This window comes from Vicugna pacos, chromosome 21, assembly GCF_048564905.1.
Source record: "Vicugna pacos chromosome 21, VicPac4, whole genome shotgun sequence".
Classification (NCBI taxonomy): domain Eukaryota; kingdom Metazoa; phylum Chordata; class Mammalia; order Artiodactyla; family Camelidae; genus Vicugna; species Vicugna pacos.
Genome location: NC_133007.1, coordinates 22,371,857 through 22,391,022, shown reverse-complemented (window position 1 = coordinate 22,391,022; position 19,166 = coordinate 22,371,857). Strand labels below are relative to the sequence as shown.

General features: G+C 48.6%; 1 protein-coding gene across 1 annotated transcript; it reads left to right on the top strand.

Annotated features, from left to right (window-relative positions):
* The first annotated feature begins 1,104 nt into the window (after positions 1 to 1,104).
* Positions 1,105 to 9,741, top strand: DUSP23 (dual specificity phosphatase 23). The gene is made up of 5 exons (XM_072946294.1): positions 1,105 to 1,172; positions 1,421 to 1,590; positions 5,523 to 5,609; positions 7,777 to 8,404; positions 9,317 to 9,741. The coding sequence occupies exons 4-5, from the start codon at positions 8,138 to 8,140 to the stop codon at positions 9,500 to 9,502; spliced, it is 453 nt and encodes a 150-aa protein (XP_072802395.1). The 5' UTR covers positions 1,105 to 1,172; positions 1,421 to 1,590; positions 5,523 to 5,609; positions 7,777 to 8,137; the 3' UTR covers positions 9,503 to 9,741.
* Positions 9,742 to 19,166: the final 9,425 nt, after the last annotated feature.

The following is a 19,166-nucleotide window of genomic DNA, read 5'->3' as shown; positions in this document are numbered from 1 at the left end:
TCGTGAAGGTCTCTGCACCACAGAGGAGATGCTGGGAGCAATATTTCCAAAAGAGAGAAGAAGCCATCCTTTTCCAGAGACAGGCAAATGCATAAGCGAATGAGCGGTTCAAAACAGTGTCCAGGTGAATCTCTTGAGACTCCCCACATTACTGCCACAGACTGAGATAACTGGTGGGAACATTCCAGAAGTTCTTGGGCTTTCTAGTGGAGTGGCTTCCAGGCAAGGTCTTTGAGAGCCTCTCACTTAGATGTCACAGGCTAAGGTCACCTGGGACCTTTGCTACTGCAGCCCATCTAACAGGTGTGTCAGCCTCTCATGTCTTGTGTCACTTTCCTTCATCCTTGGAAAACATAGAGCGTCTTCTCTTTGAACACTAACTAATATAAATAAGTAATAGGTAATCATTTTTCTTTTTGTGTATATATAAATGCTTTTATAATGAAAATACAGTATTTGTATAATAAAGCAATACTTTAAAATGTCTTAAATATATAATGTATTAAATGTTTTGATTAGAGATGCCACAGAAGTTCAGAAGAGAGATATAAAACATCAAATGTAAGGGCACAGGGAAGGCTTCCAAGAGAGAGACCAACGTGTTCCAAACTGAATCTTGAGGGAGGTGAGGAGTTGCTTCAGGGTGAAGGTAAGAACGGGACAGGTGAAGGGAACAGCATGTGCAAAGGCACGTGAGAGAGCTCTGCTTCTGAGCATCCCAACGTTGTTCAGTGTGATGGGACACATTGTGGCAAAGAATGAGGTAAGATGAGGCTGAAGAGAGAAGCAAGAGGCCTCATCCTGGAGGGCCCTTTATGCTAGTCTGTAACTGTTGGATTTTTTTTTTCCCTTGAAGGCAATAAGGAGTTACTGAAGAACTGGGAAATAAGTCGTGCTCTATGAATGTCACCGTAGCTGCACAGAGGGGACGTGTGTAGGGGCTGGAATAGTGGACGCCAGTCCAGAGAGCCAGGGAGGTGATGAGTCCTAAGGAGATTCCAGAAGGATGGGATCTGGGTGGGAAGAAGTTCTGCTGGGGGGTTGAGGGGATGTGACAGGAGGTGGTCCACGGCTTTGTCCCTCTTATCCCCAAACTGCAGGGAGGGTGGCGCACTTCAATTGAAGGATGATAAATCAGACAATTTCAGCCAAGCCTGGAACTTACTTTAAAGGTAGAGTGGAAAGTGACATTTCAAGAGTTCCTACAGAAAGGAAGTCTGGGAGCCAAGCCCTTCCTTGGAATAAAAGCAGGAAAGTCACAATGCACATCTAAGCGTAGTTTTCTTGGATATCTTCCTAACCTGTAGGTGAAGTTCCAACCAGGGACTGTTAAGTGTTCGTAATTGACCTCGGGCTTTTACTCAGGCCAGTTAGGCCTCTTTGAAGCCTCTCCTTTTACTAATTGGCTCCTCTGCCCAAGGACAGCCCTGCTCAGCCAAAGCATCTCAGCTCGAGAGGAGACACCGGGAGATGTCAGGCACCACCGCTTGTGACCAGGCTGTGTTGGAGGTGCTCCCGATGACTGTCAGGAAGAAGGGAAAACACAGCTGCAGGACAAACCGGGCTTACAGCAGGGCTTCTCAGGCACAGGTGTGCGTGTGAACTACCTGGGATCTCACAGGTCCGGGGCGGGGCCCGAGAGTCTGCATTTCTCACAAGCTCCCAGGTGGTGCTGAAGCTGCTCAGTTGTGGCTCACACTTTGGGAAGCACTGGTCTATAGGCAGTTGGAGGATGAGCCAGGAGGTTGGGGAGATGCCGAGAGGTACAGAAATTCACAATTGCTGTGCTCCATAGATTCACTGTATTTGTTCCATCTGCCCTGGAAAATGGACCTATGTGGTCTAGTTTGGAAGACTGGAAGACATAAAGGGGAAAGAGATAAGAAATAAGGCTGCACTTTAGATACCTCAAAGGTCTGGTATTGTAATAGTAAGAAGACCATATAAGAAAATTAAGTAAGTAAATAAGGCATCTCTATTAGTTTTCTATTGCTACGTAACCAATTGCTGCAAACTTAGTGGCTAAAAAAGATGCCCATTTAGTATCTGTAGGTCAGAAGTCCAATTACGGGTGAGCTGGATCCTCTGCTCAGGGTCTCATCAGGCTGAAATTGAGATGCCAGCCAAGCTCCAACTCTCATCTGAGGCTCGGGGTCCTCCTCCAAGCACATTCATTTGGTAGAAGTCACTTCCTTGCAGTTGTAGGACGAAGTCCCTGCTTTCTTATAGCTGTCAGCTGGGAATCACTCTCAGCTCCCAGGGGCCACCTTGCCAAGTGGCCCCCTTTTGCTGTGTCATAGCATAATCATGGGAGTGATACCCATTGTGGAAGGGAATGGGTCATTTGGGGCCATCTTGGAATTCTGCCAACCACAGCTTCCTATGACTAAAAACTTCACCTTAGAGATACTTCAGCATACGTGTAATTTCTTCATTTACTCCCGTCAGGCTCTAAATCATCCTGTGATGATGGTCGTAGCAGCAGTAGCTTCCATTTGTGAGCACCGCTTATGTGCTGGGTACTTGACATATTCTTGGCTTATTTAATCCTATCAGTAATCCTTAATAGTCTGTATCATTATAGATATCTGTATTTGGTCCATGAGGAAAGGGAGACTTGGAAATTTTCAGTAATTTGGTTGGGGTCACAGTTTAGTGACCCAGTAACATTTGATAGTGTGGACTGAGTCCTAGTCTAGACCAACTGAGTGACTCAACTAAGTGAGTTTCCTCCACTAGAGATGGGGAGATCTCTAAAGTTCCTTCCAAATTTTACACTTCAACTGTGAAAACTGCAACGTAAAGATTTTCAGTAATTTCTTCCTTTCGAGTCCAAGACAAAGCAAAGTTTGTAGCATCATGAATGGTAGAAGTGAGAGAGTTCACCAAAACTATTTTCATTGCAAAGGTGTCTCTTACCTGAGTGCTCCCTCTTCTCTGGTTTTGCTCCCACCTGCCTTTGCTGAACAGCTTTGCCAAAACCAAAGCCTGGCCCCAACTCCGTCTCCATCTCCAACTCCCCTGGTCATAGCTTCCAAGGCACCACCACCCCCCACCTGCCAACATGAAGTCTTGATGTGCTCCTGGAATGGTCTAAAGGAAAAACATAATTTAAGTGCCATGAAGACGACAGAATTGTCAGAATACAAGAAATCAACTGGTAAATTTTAAGATATCAGTCATGGCATGTTCTGTAACAGTATACAAATCACAAATACAAAAAAGAAAAAAAAGAGAGAGAGAGAGAAACAAGGAAAAGCTATCAGTGCCATCTTGTGGAAAGACCTATATTAAGATGTCCAAGGTAATCTGGCCACACCCCAGATCATAGCAACGCCTCTACACTCAACACTGACGTGCACCCAATAGACAGCAGGATAGCTGCAGTATTTGTTTGTAGGCAATGGTGCTGATCGGTAGGGGGTCCATTCTGATTGCTTGCTTCCTGTGTCGTAGCCAGTTATTATATAATTTATGTATTACCCCTAACTATACAAATAGCACATAAAACCCTCATATCTCCGATACCATATACACACAAAACCCACACCCACACCATTCTGCTTGGTTCCTCTAAACAGCATGGTTCTCCAAATGTGGAAAATTTGCATTGACTATCACAACACCCCATCCCCAACCAACACACACACAATAGACCACAGTTGCTTATAGTGTAACCCTTCCTTTGGAAAAAAAAAAAAACTTAATTTTATTTCACTTCTTGAGTTAATTAGAAATTATTTCTCTTCTTTCCCTCTATCTAAATGGTCCCATCTGTATTGGTTTCCTATTGCTACATAAGAAATTATCCCAAAATGTAATGGCTTAAAATAATAAATATTTATTATCTCATAGTTTCTGTGGGTAAGAAATTCAAGAGCGGCTTAACGGGGTGATTCTGGCTCAGGGAATCAGGTGATTCTGGCTCTAATAATGAGGTTATTGTCAAGATGTTGGGCAGGTCATCTAAGGTCTTAATGGGGCCAGAGGATCGACTTCCAAAATAGCCAGTTCCCCTCTGTGATGTTGGTAGGAAGCCTCAGTTCCTCACCACATGGATCCCTCATAAGATTCCTTGAGTGTCCTCACAACATGGTAGTTGGCTTCTCCCACAGAAAAGCAAGGCACAAACCATAATATCTTTTATGACTGAACCAAAGAAGTCACATCATCATTTCCACTATATCCTACTGGATACAAAAACCGACCCTATCAATGAGGAAGAGGATTACACAAGACATGAGATGGTTCACTGGGGGGACATCTCTGAGGCTGGCTACTACAGTATCCCTTTGTAAACCCAATTTCCAGATCATCGAGTCCCAGGTGTGAAATGTGTTTAGACAAAGGAAGATCACAACATTAAAGATACTGAGAATTCTGCCTGCGGTCCACGGGCCACCTAAACCCAAGCAATCCTTTGCCTTGGTGGGACACTGACCTACTTGGAGGAAGGAATTCTCTGACTCAGGCTTCCGCTCTAACTACCACTGTCGTCAAGCCCTCAGAGAACTTAACGTGAAAGACAGCTGGGTCAAAACGTTCTTATCAGCTGGGGGCAGGGAGAGCTAGGATGCCCTAAAACTGTTCTGTGGAGCTCCCAAAGACACTTACTTCCAGTATTTCACAACAGACAGAGAACAAAATGGAAGAAGACCTTGTCTTCATAAGACTGTTCTGGTAGTTCCCGACTGAAGCTTATCTTTGCCCCCATTGACTTCTTTTGTGCTTATTGTCATTTAACTTTTCCATATAGATTATCTGATTGTCTTTGATGAATAATTTAGCACTTCATATATGCTATGAGAACAATTACTTTTGAGTCTAAATCCCCCCAAGTATGTTGTAAATTCTCTGAAGTCAAGGAAATTAAGCTTATTACTCAGCCAACCGTCATTGTCAACAGATTGTTCTCCAGGAATATGTCCCCCTCAACACAGTCACATACACATGTGATCAAATACATGCACATGATAGGAGCAGAACTCTACAAAAAACAAGGCTTATTTATTCCTTTTTACAATTAGACTTAGCCAGGATCATGCTGACATAGTCTTTGTCTCCATAAAAGCACAGACTATGAAACGTACACCTCAAGAAGGTACTACACAGCACTCAATTAGTCCTCAAACTCATGCAATTAAAAAGACACACACACACACACCACCCCCCATCCCCACAGGAAGAAAGATTTCCATCTGACCAGTCAAGAAGCTGCCCACTGCCTGCAGCCAATGAAGAGCCATCAGAGCCCTCAAGTTCCTCCTTTCCTCTATAAAAGCAAGTCTCTCTCCTCTGTTCTCCAGGCTTGCCTATGATTTGCCACAATTTGCTTGTCTGAAATTGCAGTTCTCTACTATTCTTTAATAAACTCATTTTGCTGGTTTAAGGGGGAAAAAAAAAAGACACACAAACACACATTGTTTACATAGTCCTGGAGACTCGCCTACACTCCCAGAAATGTACCTTCACAGTCCTGCCTATGCATTCTACTCACTGATTTTTTTTTTCATCCATTTAAGCATTTTTGAGCACTGTGTGTCAGGCTCCACGCTACATGTGCGAAATGCAAAGATGGGATGATGCCGTTTCAGCTCTGACACAAACAGGTAACCCCAATCCAATAAAGTAACTGCTATACTGGGAGCACGTATTTATACAAGGTGAGATGGGAGTACAGAAAGAGCCTACATCTCCCTGAAGATGGGGTAACATTTTACAGAAAAGAAAGGAAAAGCAGCTCAGTGTGCCTGGGGGCTGGGGGCCGGGGGCCCCGTGCAGGGGGCTGACATTGTTAAGTTGCAGGGATCCTGGTGAAGAAACCAGCTGAAAAGATTTTTCCTTTCAGGTTGAGGCTCCCTGGGCCCAAAACAGAAAATTAAATAGTACCCTTGACAACAGAACACAGCCCAAGGCAGGGACCCTGGGCCCTCCCCACTCAGGGTCTCTTGCAAGCCAGGGGCAGAGCATTGGATGGGGAGGAATTCCTACAAAGGTGGATTGATGGATGCATTTCTGCCCCTGTAGAGACCCACACCAGGGGCAGAATCACTCACTGTTGGGGGGTTCAGGAGAGAAAAGAATCTCTGTCTCCCCCAGAAATGTCTTCCCTCTGGAGAAGGTGGGTTTTGAGCTGAATCTCAGGGAGGCAAGGAAGGGGCCTTAGGGTGGTGGGTAGAGATGTGGGAAGTTCTTCCCTGACAAGTGGAGGGAGCAAAGAAAGACGAGCAAGGAGAAGGGACTGAGAAAAGTTCAACCTGAAAGGAGCAAATGCTGGAGCCTTGTCTCCAGGGGCCAGGCCACCAGAAACACTGGAGAGCAATGGATTGAGAGAAGTTGCTGGGAGGGAGAAGCAGGTGACTGATGGCTGAGAGGCACAGCAGGGAAGCAAGGAAAGGAATCAACTGGGATGAGCTAGATAGACTGACAGGGAGTGGTGTGGGAAATGGGAGTGCAAACAGGAAGGGTTTAATCAGGGCTGTGATTGTAGGAAAGGGTAGATTTGGCAGCTCCCAGAAGCTGGGGAGAGGAGGCGGAGGCACTGCTTCAGAGCTGTCTGGGTAAATTGTCAGTGCATTTATTCCTTTTTATTTGCTGGAACCAAATGTGTGTGTCAGGGGTAGGTGGGGACAGAGGGAGGGAAATAACATCTTCATGGCTAAGTTCCCTAGGCTTGGAATGAGCGAGACCTTGGCTCACAGCCCAGCTACTTACTAGCTGTGCGCGCTTGGCCAAGTTAACCAACATCTCTAAGCCTCAGATTACTCATGTGCAAAAGGGTTACAGAAATACCTTCCACATGTGGCTCTTCCAGAAAGCACCTGGCACAGGGCCTGGTACGTAAGCAAATTCAACAAGGGTTAACAATTTTCATAATTATAATTAGTCTGCATCACTAGAAGCACATTGTTCAAATGAGGATATGAACCAGTCACATCACAGCTAAGACACTGTGTTCAGATGTAGTTCCCCACCTTCCCCACCTTCTATGAAGGACACAGATAAGCACTTGCCTCCCCAGGGGTGGGTGACTCATAGAACCTGGAAATCAGGAACTATGATGAGAAATTAAGAAACTCTGCAACTGTGTAACCCAGCTGAGGGGCTTGAGGATGGTTATGTAAAGAGGCGGTAACCTTCCGTGTAACTTAGAATACAATACTGTTTTGTTAAACACTCTGGAGTCAGGCTGCTTGGTTTCAAATGACCGGCCATCAGTCAACTCATGGTCAAATTCCTGAAACTCTCTGGGGCTTCAGTTTTCTCATCTGTAAAACAGAGTTAATTAGATTACCTACCTCATAAGATTATGATGGTAATTATGTAAGTTAATACATGTACTTAGAATAATACCTGGCACATAGTAAATGCTCAATTTGTTAGTTCTGTTGTTATTGTTATTATTATTATTATATAATTACTATCCTGGGTAAAATTTCAGGGCCCCAGATGGCAGCAACATTTTTTTTTGTTTTTTTTAAAAATAATTCCAGCAGTGGAAAAATGAGAATAGTCCCCTGTAGAGTAGTGATTCCCGCTAACTGGACGAGTTCAAAAAGTCGCTTGTCAGAGTCATTGTAGAGGAGATTCCTCCTCCAAGGCGGATGGAGATTTGCCATCTCCTGGGCATCCATTGTGAAGAAAGACAAGGCCAGGCTCTCGGGGCAGCAGGGGCAGTTGGCCAGTGATGCAATAACTCCCACCTACCGCCAGGGAGCAGCAGAGTCCGACCCCGGGTTGCTTCATCCACAGAAAACAATTCTGAATTTCTTCTAGGTTTTCCTCCTTTGCTGTTTGCGTGGCCCACCAATCTCCGTGCGCACCGCTGCAGTAATCCCGCCCATTATTGGCTATCCAACCAATCAACAAGTGTCCTGCTTGGGGCCGAGCCGGACGGCTCCTCTCAGTCATTCAGAGCCCGGAGTTCGGTGTTCCAGCCCCGCCCCTAGGCGGGTCGGCCAATCCCCTGCGGCGGAGCAGGACGTCACCGGGCTGTGTCCCCGAGACCACGTGGTTCCAGGAGGCCCCAGTGCTAGTGCTAGGTGGGTGGAGAGTTACCCGGCCCCGGAAGCGGTGGGCGAAGCGGGAGGGGCCGGCCTCGCCGCCGGTACCCGCTGTCCTGTGCCCTTCCCCAGTCATGGGCGTGCAGCCCCCCAACTTCTCGTGGGTGCTCCCCGGCCGGCTCGCGGGGCTGGCGCTGCCCCGGCTCCCCGCCCACTACCAGTTCCTGCTGGACCAGGGTGTCCGGCACCTGGTGTCACTGACGGAGCGGGGGCCCCCGCATAGCGACAGCTGCCCCGGCCTCACCCTGCACCGACTGCGCATCCCAGACTTCTGCCCGCCGGCCCCCGACCAGATCGACCGCTTCGTGCAGATAGTGGACGAGGCCAACGCCCGGGGAGAGGTCAGCCGGCTGGATATGTGCCTGGGGGGAGGGACCTGGAAGGGGTCAGCGGGGACACGGGCGGAGCCGGAGAGTTCAGGGCCGGGAATGACTTAGCTGGATTCGGAGAGATTGGAGGAAGACCATGGGCCCAGAAGAGTGCAACCAGGACTTAAAACGAAGGGGAGCGGAGCGGGGCGGTAAGGGGAAGGAGTGAAAAAGGGGCCCAGCAGTGTGAATTGGGCTCCAGGAGAGGGAAGGAAGAACCAGCTAATTTTATGAGTCAAGAAGGAGAAAGGGTGGACAGACTTGGGAGAGATGGGGGTTGAACTCAGGGGCTATTGAGCAGTCTACAGGACAAGCTCTGAGCAAATGGAGTGGAGCCACATATATAATTTTAGTTTCCAGCAACCACATTTTTAAAAGGTAAAAAAAAAAAAGCAGGAGAAATTCATTTTGATAATATAATTTAACCCAGTAAGTCCAAAATGTTATCAACATATAATGAATATAAAATTAATTCTTGACAGGATATGTTCATTCTTTTTTGTACTACGTCTTTAAAATCTGGTTACATTTTACGTCACATATCAATTTGGACTAGCAGCATTTCAGGTACTCAGTAGCCACACGTGGCCAGTGTCTTCTGCACTGGACAGCGCAAGCAGAGGGGGTTGTGTGAGGCAGACAAGAAGCCCAGAACTGGAAACCAGCCACTTAGAAGAAGGTGATTGGTGGCCTAGAGGCCACCAAGTATAGGATAGCCCTCTGTGACTTGGATGTCACTTCCTGCCCCTGAGAGCCTGAGGTGTATGCAGAGTCCTGGTCCTGACCTAGAAGGAGCAGCTACAGACAGGAGACTAGCCCAAGTAAGGAGCAGGAGAGTGTTGGGCGGGCGTCGGGCTCCACCCCATCTGGCTCCCCCATTCACAGGCGGTGGGGGTGCACTGTTTCCTGGGCTTTGGCCGCACCGGCACCATGCTGGCTTGTTACCTGCTGAAGGAGCGGAAACTGGCTGCAGGAGACGCCATCGCTGAGATACGGCGCCTTCGACCTGGCTCCATCGAGACCTATGAGCAGGAGAAAGCAGTCTTCCAGTTCTACCAGCGAACTAAATAAGGGACCTCAGCATCCTTCTGCCAGGGCCCCGCTGCCCTGACCTGTGCATTAGATGGGGCCAGAGACTAAAAGTGGACTGAAAGTGCCAAGCCCTCCAGCACCCAGCTGGCTTAAGAGACTGAAGCAGCCCTTCCCTGCAGGCAGGTCCTGGTCGGAGGAATGGCTGGAGCTGCATTGATTTGAGGGCTGGGGGGCGTCCCTCTGCTGCTGCTTTGAATAAATAACTTTAAGAAACAGCTCACGTTGCATAGCACTTGACAGTTTACAAAGCACTCCCGAACATCCACTTATTTGAGCCTCACAAAAGCCCCATGATATAGAAAGGCAGAAGGGCCAGCCCTGTCCTTTGGATGAGATGGCTATGGTCATCACTTCCGGAAAGTGGAAGTATGGGCCAGGACTACAACACACATCTTCAGCCTCTTAAAGATGCTTAAACTCTTTTTTTTTTTTTTAGTTTTATTTCATCAGGTCTTTTTTTAGGGGGAAGAGGGGGAGGTAATTAAGTTTATTACATTTATTTATTTATTAACAGAGGTACTGGGGATTGAACCCAGGACCTCGTGCATGCTAAGCACACGCTCTATCACTGAGCTATACCCTCCCCCTTGAACTCATATATCTGCTCTTTGATGATATTTGATGTGTCTTCTGGGGAGCTGGTCAATGAAAAGGAAACAGATCCCCAGCAGCCCAGAGTCTGTGATGCTCACAGGTCGGGAGGGCCCCTGTGGACACAGCCCCTCACGCGTGTCCCACACTTGGCATCCCTGTAGCCATCTCAAGACAGCAAAGGCCTGGATGCTGTGCTCTCTGGTAACCACCATCTCCATCTCCCAGGGACTGGGTGCCTCCCCCACCCTGGGGATGCTCAGCTCACCCGTGACTTCCAGCCCATTATGCTGCCCCACGACCTCAGGCTGTGGAATCCCAGAACTGAGCCCCTCTGGGCTGCTTTGTGGAGGATATTTGATGATTAAGTGAAGAGGTTCAGGGCTACGGATCTTGACCAGGCATCTCAGATGTTACCTTCACTCCTGCACTGGATCCCATTCTACCAGCACTGCCCCCTACCTCTGGCTTCGAGAGAGAAGATGAATGGGATAGACCAGCCAAGTGGACTCTTTGCTATAATTCCTACCTGAATTCCTGTCCTCTCTTCGGCCATGGCAGGCCAGGCTTTATAAGGTAGAAACTCATCATGAAATGTGTGCTGAATGCCTGAGTGTACCAGGCTTTATTAGATGCAGGGGCTGTCCAGCTGAATGAGACATGATTCACAGCCCCCTGGAGGAGTCCAGCCATATGGAATAGGTACCGTGACAGGCGTGCATTCCGGATTCAGCAGAGGCAGAGTGGGGAGGCGTGGGTTCTACTGTAGACCCCATCCTTTTTAGCCTAGACCACCACCAGGCCCAAGTTACCCACTCCTCATCACCATCTTCTCCCTTCCACTGCCACCTACCCAACTCAATCCTCAGGTGTATTAGCCAGAGTCTTGCCAATCTGGGAGCAGATGGCTGTAAGATGCCCCCTCTTTTCCTCTGTCAGATCTGGGTAATCAGTTACTTCCCTCTGTTCCCTTGATCCCCACCCAGCCTACCCAGGTGAAGACATCTCCTAAAGAGAAGAACCCACAATTCCAGGCATTCAGGCTGCCACAGAGGTGTGAGAAATGGCGGAAGAGAGGAAGCACCAAAACCCGGAGCCACCTCTCATCAAAATCTCCTCCACCCTGCCCACCCACCTGCTCCTTCCACAACCCCACGACCTGCTCTGTTTCTTGATGCAAACCGGAGGGAATATGGTTGTATGTGTGTGTACATGCAAGCGGTGGGGCAGGAAGAGTGTGAATGGCCTGTTCCCTGGATCCCTTCCCTCCACTTAGCAGGATGGGGACAGAGAGGTGGGAGGCTTGAAGCTGCACCCCAGAGTTCACATCTCTGCTCTGATCCCGACCCACTGGGGTCACACAACCAGTCCTCATGCTTTCTGCCCTTCCATTGCTATCTGGCTCCATCCCCCCATATCTGCACTGCAGGAGAGGAATCTGCCCTCCCCTTCCTCCCAAGCCTCCTTCACTGGAGACAGAAAATTTTTCCAACCCCATTAAAGCCCTGTGTGCAGCCTCCATCCCCATAATTTAAGCAGGTCTCCTCTGCCTCAAGAGTTCCTCGGGGAAATAAACATGTAATTATGTGCTTAAGGAAATCGGTTTTTAAATAAGTAAGAGTTGACTTGAAATGAACAACTCTGCCCTTATCCTTCCATCTACCTTGGGAGGTTAACCCGAGGCTCCCTTTGGGCTCATTCCCACCCCCAAATCTTTTGCCTCCCCACCGCCCCTCTTTGTATATGGCCACCAATGAGGGATTGCAGACTAGCTGTGACCCTTCCCCATTCTACCCTACACTGAGATGACAGGTGTGAGGAACGAGCCACCTCCACCTACAACCTCTGTATCGCATCAGAGCAGACTTGCTCAGCCCCAACTTGCGGCTGGGTAGCTCTCTGTTGGAGCCATCCAGTGCTCTGTCGGGTGTTTAGCAATATCCCTGACCTCTACCCATTAGATGCCAGTAGCATGCCTCTCCTCAAAAGTGGGACAACCCAAAGTGTATCCATATGTTGCCAAATGTCCCCCAGGAGGACATAATCAGCCCCGATTGAGAACCACTGCTTCAGACCGACAAACACCGGAGGCAACCATAGGCCTTCATTTCCTGTGGGAGTAGAGGTGGGAACGTACTTGGAATTTCTCCTTTGAGTACATGTATCTTGATAGGGGAGAAAGGGCCAAACACTGTTACCTTTTCGAGCAATGTCTGGGACCCATCCTCAGTCCCTCCCCCCCAGGCTGGGTTTCTAAGAGAGTGATAGACACCATTAATTTTTTACTTTCAGAAGGGCTTTATTCTCAGTGTAGCTGTAATACTGGCTTCTGCCGCCATGTTTGTTTGTTTGTTTTTTAATTTTGGGATTTTGGGATTTTGGGTGGCGGCAGCAGAGGTAATTAGGTTTATTTATTTATTTTTTAATGGAGATACCAGGACCTCGTGCATGCTAAGCACGCACTCTACCACTGAACTATACCTCCCACCCCCATGTTTTTAAAGTTTCATTCATGTTTATTCTCTGGCATGTGATCTGAATTCCCTGCTGAATGGAGGCTTTTCTACATGGAAGACATCCCTCCATATCACCTGGGTTCTTCACACGTCACCTCTTGGGTTCCTGTCCCAGATGCAGAAGTCACTGGAGTCAGGACCAGAAGAACCCTTCTTTGGGACCATTCCCTGACCTGGTTCTCCCACCTCCACTTCACCTGCAGCATGCTCAGACCAGGGTCCTTTTGCTCTCTGGGCTATAGGTTCCATGACTACCTCTCAGGCCATGAGTGCCAGCACACAGCTTCCCTGCTGCAGAGATAGGTCTACGTCCTGCATACTCACTGCGGCCACCCCTCACCTCCCTGGGATGTCTGGCTTCGTCACCCTTACAGCCATTCACAACATCCTGTAGGGCGGCTCATTGCCGATCATCCCCTGGCTAGGAGGTCTGCTCCTCCTGCACACCCACCCCCCACGGCACCCCCAGATCAGGTCTTCCCGGGGCAGAGATGAGCATGTCACCTGGGGCAGGGATTTGATCCAAACCATAAACCATTTCCCAGAATGAACTGCACTCATCTGCCAAGTTTCAAACCAAACCTGCTGTTTGTATCTTCCTACTGTTTCTAAGAAACAAATGTGGTCTCACTGAGTTGCTTCGTCACCAAACAGTATCAGTTATTACTAACGCATTTCACGCTCTGTCGTGACTATTCTTTGCTTACTTGTATGATTAAAATTGTCGTCATTATAAAGCACCTACCACACAGCAGGTGTTTATAACACAGACTGAGCAATTTTATCCTTACAGTCACTCTGCAGAGCAGGTATTTACCCCTTTGTATAGATGAAGGAGCTGAGGTTAAATGCCAGTAGCTTGCCCGTACCTCGCACTTGCAGTGAAGGAGCCTCACGCGTAGTAAAAGAGCTGGGATCAAACCCAAGTGGGAACTCCAGACTCACGCTCCTTCAGCCAGAAACCCCACCTGCCCAGACCTCCCCCTGGTTCCAGTTACACGAGGAAGTCAGTTTTCATGATCAGAGATTGGCCTCAAGGGCTGTCTTATCAGCAAAGCCTTCAACTGTCCATCTCTTCATCCTTGTAGGAGGCCAAAGACCTACCCAGCAGCACCGGAGTTGCGGGCTGCTGTTTAGAATGCAGCCTGAGGGGGCGAGTATAGCTCAGCGGTAGAGCGTGTGCTGGGCCTGCACAAGGTTCTGGGTTCAATCCCCAGTACCCGCATTAAAAACTAACTAAATAAAAACCTAATTACCTCCCCTCCCCCCTTAAAAAAATTTTTTTTAATGCAGCCCAAGCATCCAAGTCCGAAATAGTGACACTGATTCATCAGGGCACTTGTGCCACGTCCATTATTAACTAATTCAGAGCATGAGGATGTCCTCACCCAGCATGACGGTCTTGGGGCACATGTGACTGGCAGGGAGCCCTCAAAAATGGCTTTTTATGTCTGAGGATTAATTAAAAACCCGAAAGTCCTTTCTGGTTGTGTTGTTGTTGTTTGGGCCCTTAATGTATGCCAGGCACTCTGCCAAGAGCTTTGTAGACATTATCTCATTGAGTCTTACACCCGATGACAAAGGTCCTGTTATAATGACCAGTGCACAGATGAGTAAACAGAGGCCCAGAGAGTCTAAGGAGCACACCTGGAGTCACTAGGTTCAAGCTTGAGTTTGTCTAAGTAAGTATAAACTGCCTTCCCTCTTGGGAACAGAGAGAAGAGACTTGGTTGTAATTAGAAGTTATGTAACAGCATCTCGTGTTCCCTAGAATCGAGGCCCTCGGCTCACGGGGCCGTCCGTGGGACTCTGAGACCACACAGCTCCCCAGCGCTGCTACCCCAGGCCTGGGCAGCCCTGCCCTGACTTAAGAGCGTTAACCTGGCAGCGCAGCCGTCCCCCCGAACAGGCTTCTGCCTCCAACCTCCTGCACCATCAAAAATATAGTCCCCCAATGATTTTGAAATGAGTTGCATAAGCACTTCTTCCGTGACTTTAGAACTTTTCTCCAGCTATTACGGATTCAAGGCAGACTCTCGAGAAGGCAGCTCGCCTGTCCAAGCCAGCAGAAATCTGAGAAGCACTCCGGTGCACGTCCATGCCCGAAGTTGATGACTTATTTGCAATTTTGATGACTGAGTCCTTTGTGCCAATAAATTGCTTAAATTGCTCCAACCACTCTCCCCTGCTGTTTTTCCCTTGACTTGTTCTGTCATCGTGGATATGTGATCATGAAACAGATTGGTGATGTCACCTCTGAGTTTTCGTTTTATGGGATTCAGTGCAGAAAACGGTTCTGGGATTTATTTCACCAAGCATTTGTAATAAACACACCACTGCTTCTTCTTTACCAATACGTATTGAGTAATTCTGCTTCAAGCCCAAGGTTGGCCATTCAGGATGCAGTGGGTATAGCCCTCCGGACAGGTGACACTGCTCACCTGCTCCCTTAGGTTTTATGTGCCCTTGGTCTCCCCCAGCCCCACCCAATGCAAATTCACCAATTGGTTCGTTTTCTTTAGGTAACTTTTTTGAGATCTAGTCAGGGCTGGGTGCAGTCTAGGGCGTAGAATAGAATTAAAGTAACCACACTGGGGTCAAGCCCACAGGCAGAACCATGTCATTATTGACTCTGACCTAGAAGGCCCCGAGGAATCCAATTGTTAGAACAGGCAGACAGCTAGATGTGAGAAGAGAAAGGGGGATGCAGACCAAATTGGGCAGAAAGGAGAGACACAGGCCAAATGCAGGAAACCATGTATCATGTAACACCAGGGGTCCCTGGGCAGAGAAAGAAAAGCAGGAACCTCTGGGCTGATAAGTGTTCACACCTTTTGAGGTGATAAGTGGCCTGGAGACCAAGAAAGAAAGATGATTTCTTTGTCGGAATTTCCAGTGTCCAAATATAACCTTTTGCTCATTATGCCCTCATTTCCATAAAATCAGCCTTGCAGATCAGAAGTCCCTGTCATACACCAACACCATGACACTTCCGATCCAGACTAAATAAGGACAAAAATCCCCCCTCCGTTTGGGAATGTGGAGTTGGGATGATAATCAGGGAACACAACCCCAGACCCTTCCCTCCCTAATGAATATTCTGCCCATTCATTTTTACAGTCTATGTAACTAACTTGTCAAGGAACTCAGGGCAGCTGCTCACCTGAGCCTGCCCGCTCTCCCCTTGAGAGTGTACTGTCCATCCCTTAATAAATCCCCACTTTACTTTCTTAACCTCCATGTCTCCTCTGAATTCTTTCTGGGACGGAACAAGAACCCGGGCGCTGGCTACCTTGACGGGCAACACTTTCCCTTTCTCCATCTCTGTCCTCACCTCATTCACTCCCCTCCCCTAGAGCCCTTGTTCTCTCTGCACTCCCTGTGTCGGGGTCCCCAAGACCACCCTCAGGTTGGATGATTGGTTACAAGGACTCACAGAAAGTCTGTTATACTCTCCATTCCGTTTTATTGCTGTGAGAGGATACAGTTTACAATCAGCAAAGGAGGAAGGCACGTGGGGTTGCACAAGCTGTGCTTCGTGCTCCCTGCTGTAACGTGCGACGACACATAATACTGCCAACCAGGGAAGTTCTCCCGAGGCAGGGTTTTTGTTGGGGGTCAGCCAGGTAGTCAGGTAGGCAACACCTGCGTGACTGAACTTAGCTTCTTGGTGTCCAGCCCCCACAGAGGTCAGACTGATACGGATGGTCCAAAGCAGCCTCAGGATGTAAAACCGGGCAATCAGCACCACTCTGTCCGCAGGCTGTCCGGCCTGGCCCAAGGTCTCAGGTATGCAGACACCCTTATCAGGCACGGTATTACAAGAGCTCAAAGATCATCTTGCAAGAGTGAGTCAAGGGGAAGCCCTGAAGACCTTTGGGAAGTATGAAGTTTGGGCAACTCAGACCTGCTGAATTAACCCTTTCCTGCCTGTTACCAGATGCTTTATGCTCTCTCTACATGACAGTCTGGGCACGTGCTATTCTTGTTACCAAACAAAAGGCCAAGGTTTATTGCAGGGCTGCGCGAGGAGAACAGGCAGCTCGTGCTCCAAAAACCCAAACTCCCAGAAGGTTTTGGAGGAAAAGTTTTTATAGGCAAGATTTGGGGTGGGGGCTGCAGGGTGGGTGACTTTCTCCTGACTGGTTGGTGGTGAGGTAATAGGGATCTTGAGCTCTGCCTGAAGTTGCCATCCTCCACCTGGGTGGGGGCCCCAGTTCCTGCAGAAGAGCTCAAAGATATTGTTATGTATATTCCTTGAGGAGGAACCAGAGCCCTGCCCCAAGGCTGTGCCATTGTTTCTTGACTGCTCCTCCCTGGTCTCTGTATCCCTCCCTTCCCTGATTAGCAACTGTTTGAACCTGCCCTTTGGAACTCAAGGAAGGTCAAGGAGGCTGAATGAAGCCTATTTCTTACAAACAAGACATGGGGGACAAAAAGGATTTGTACCAGGGAGGACCCCACCGGGTCCTGCTCTGTTTCATTCCCTTTGCCTGAGATGACTTGTTCCCCTGCTCTGCCTAACTCCCAACTTCTACCCTTCCATTGGTCTCAGCTTAACATCATTTCTGAGGAAAGGTGTCCAACCACCCAACATACACTCACACGTATTTCCAAAGCATCTGTCCTAGCTTGCAGCCCTCTGCTCATCTATGATTCATTTAGTTGTTTAATTTCTCCTTCCTACTAGAGACTAAGGGTGGTTCCCATACCTGCAGCATCCAGTACAGTGCCTGACACATGGGTGCTCAGTAAGCACGTGGCAACTGACTAGCTGTCATGCTGTCACCTGCCTGGGTACCTGCGCACAGATGCAGAAATGGGAAGAAAAGGACAAATCTAGGGGATGTATAACCTAGTGCGGGATACATGACACATGAACACCCCTAAGTGTGCGTGCAAAGATGGATACAATTAGAAAAGATGCAAAGCAGAAATACTTAAACAATGTTGGAGTGATGGCTGAAGAGATAAGAGGACTGTGTCTGGTGAAATTCAAAAAGTTGGAGCTTCAAAGAAATGCGGGGGTGTGTGGTCAGACAGCCTAAAATGTTGGATGATATGAAAAATACTAATGTTACATGTCAGGTACAGAGTCCACACTTAGGTGGGCAAGATGAATGGGTGGCAGTGAGGGAGAGGGAAAGATGCAGGGAATCAACTGGCACGGACGAGGTAGAAACCTCAACCAGTGGCTAGCAGAAGATACACGGTTAGATTGAGGTGGTGAGAGGCAGCAGAAACTCACACCAAAGAGTTAGGATTGTATCTGATCCACAGTGTGGCGTCACCACCGGCCTCTGAGCAGAGGACATGTCACTAGGTCCCACTTTTCTGCAGTTACACAGGGACAGAACAGCCCCATTGCTTAGCAGCAGCACAATGCTTAATGATTTAACACTGCCAATGAGGAGACAGGGTCTCTCTGCGGCCGATTTTCACGACTTTTTGAACGATCGGAGTTAAGTAAGAACACACTTTCCCTGCTTGCTGGAAGTTAATGACTTTACTGCTTTGCAAAAGAAAGTAAAGGGGCTGTTAAGCCAGAGTGCTCACCCTCTGGGCTCGCAGATTATGATTTTTTAATATTTTTCAAATGGGAAAGGATCTCGCATGAGTGTCATCCCTACATGCTAGAAATGTGTGGCTTTCAGATGGCAGCTGCACCGGCTCCTGCACACCCTGCTGCTCTGGCGGCTTCACTGGCCTCCCATTTTGCATCTTGGGCTATTGACCTGATTCAAAGGCCCAGAGGTGTGGTGACCCCTGGTGCTGCATTCAGCCCAATATTTCTCCCTGTGGTCCCAAGGGCAAGATATACCCTGTGAGTTCAAACTTTCTCCCTCAGCTGCACCCCGACTACCCAGCCCTCCCTCCCATTACATCCATCCCCTTACCTTCAAAATTGTCTTCTTTTCTCCAAATAGCGGTCGATTTGTCAAACACAGAGGAGCCAAACAGACCAGATGGCATATTCTCCTGTAAGTAGAGGGCATAGTGTGTGCCAAGAGGGGACCCCAAAGACAGCTGCCAGCATGGGAACACGCAGGGTCCTCTTAGGCATCAAGGTGGCTACAAACACCAGAGGGGCTCTGGGTCCCAGGGATCTCCTGGCTGGCACTCTCCAGCCGGAGACCCAGAGAATACAGACCAGCCTGGGCACCCAGGAAGCCCTCTCCTGCCTCTTACGGGAGCCTGCAGAGCTCAAGGTGGGACTGGGAAGGAAGGGTGACCCTGGGCATCCACACTTTGCTCTTGAGTCCTGAGGTCCTGGATCTGGCCTGAAACATATACTTAAGACCTTTCAGGAAGGGGAGGAGGCTGGGGATGTGGGGAGAACTCCAGGCTGGTGCAGCAGTCAGGCTGCACCCTTGAGAGCTTGAGAGTGAACCTCAACCCACCCCAACCCACTTCTGTTCATGTAATAACCTGGAAGCCACAAAGGAAGACAGTGATGGGGGAGCAGGGGACCAGAAGGGCATTAGGGAAATGCAAATTAACATAATAAGGCAGGATTTGATATACATCAGGTTGGA

What these genes read in the sequence shown, in the direction of transcription:
- DUSP23 (XM_072946294.1), top strand. Translation starts at nt 8,138, where the DNA reads ATGGGCGTGCAGCCCCCCAACTTCTCGTGGGTGCTCCCCGGCCGGCTC. An exon ending in AGGCCAACGCCCGGGGAGAG is followed by an intron (nt 8,405 to 9,316) that starts GTCAGCCGGCTG and finishes CCCCATTCACAG; the next exon opens with GCGGTGGGGGTGCACTGTTT.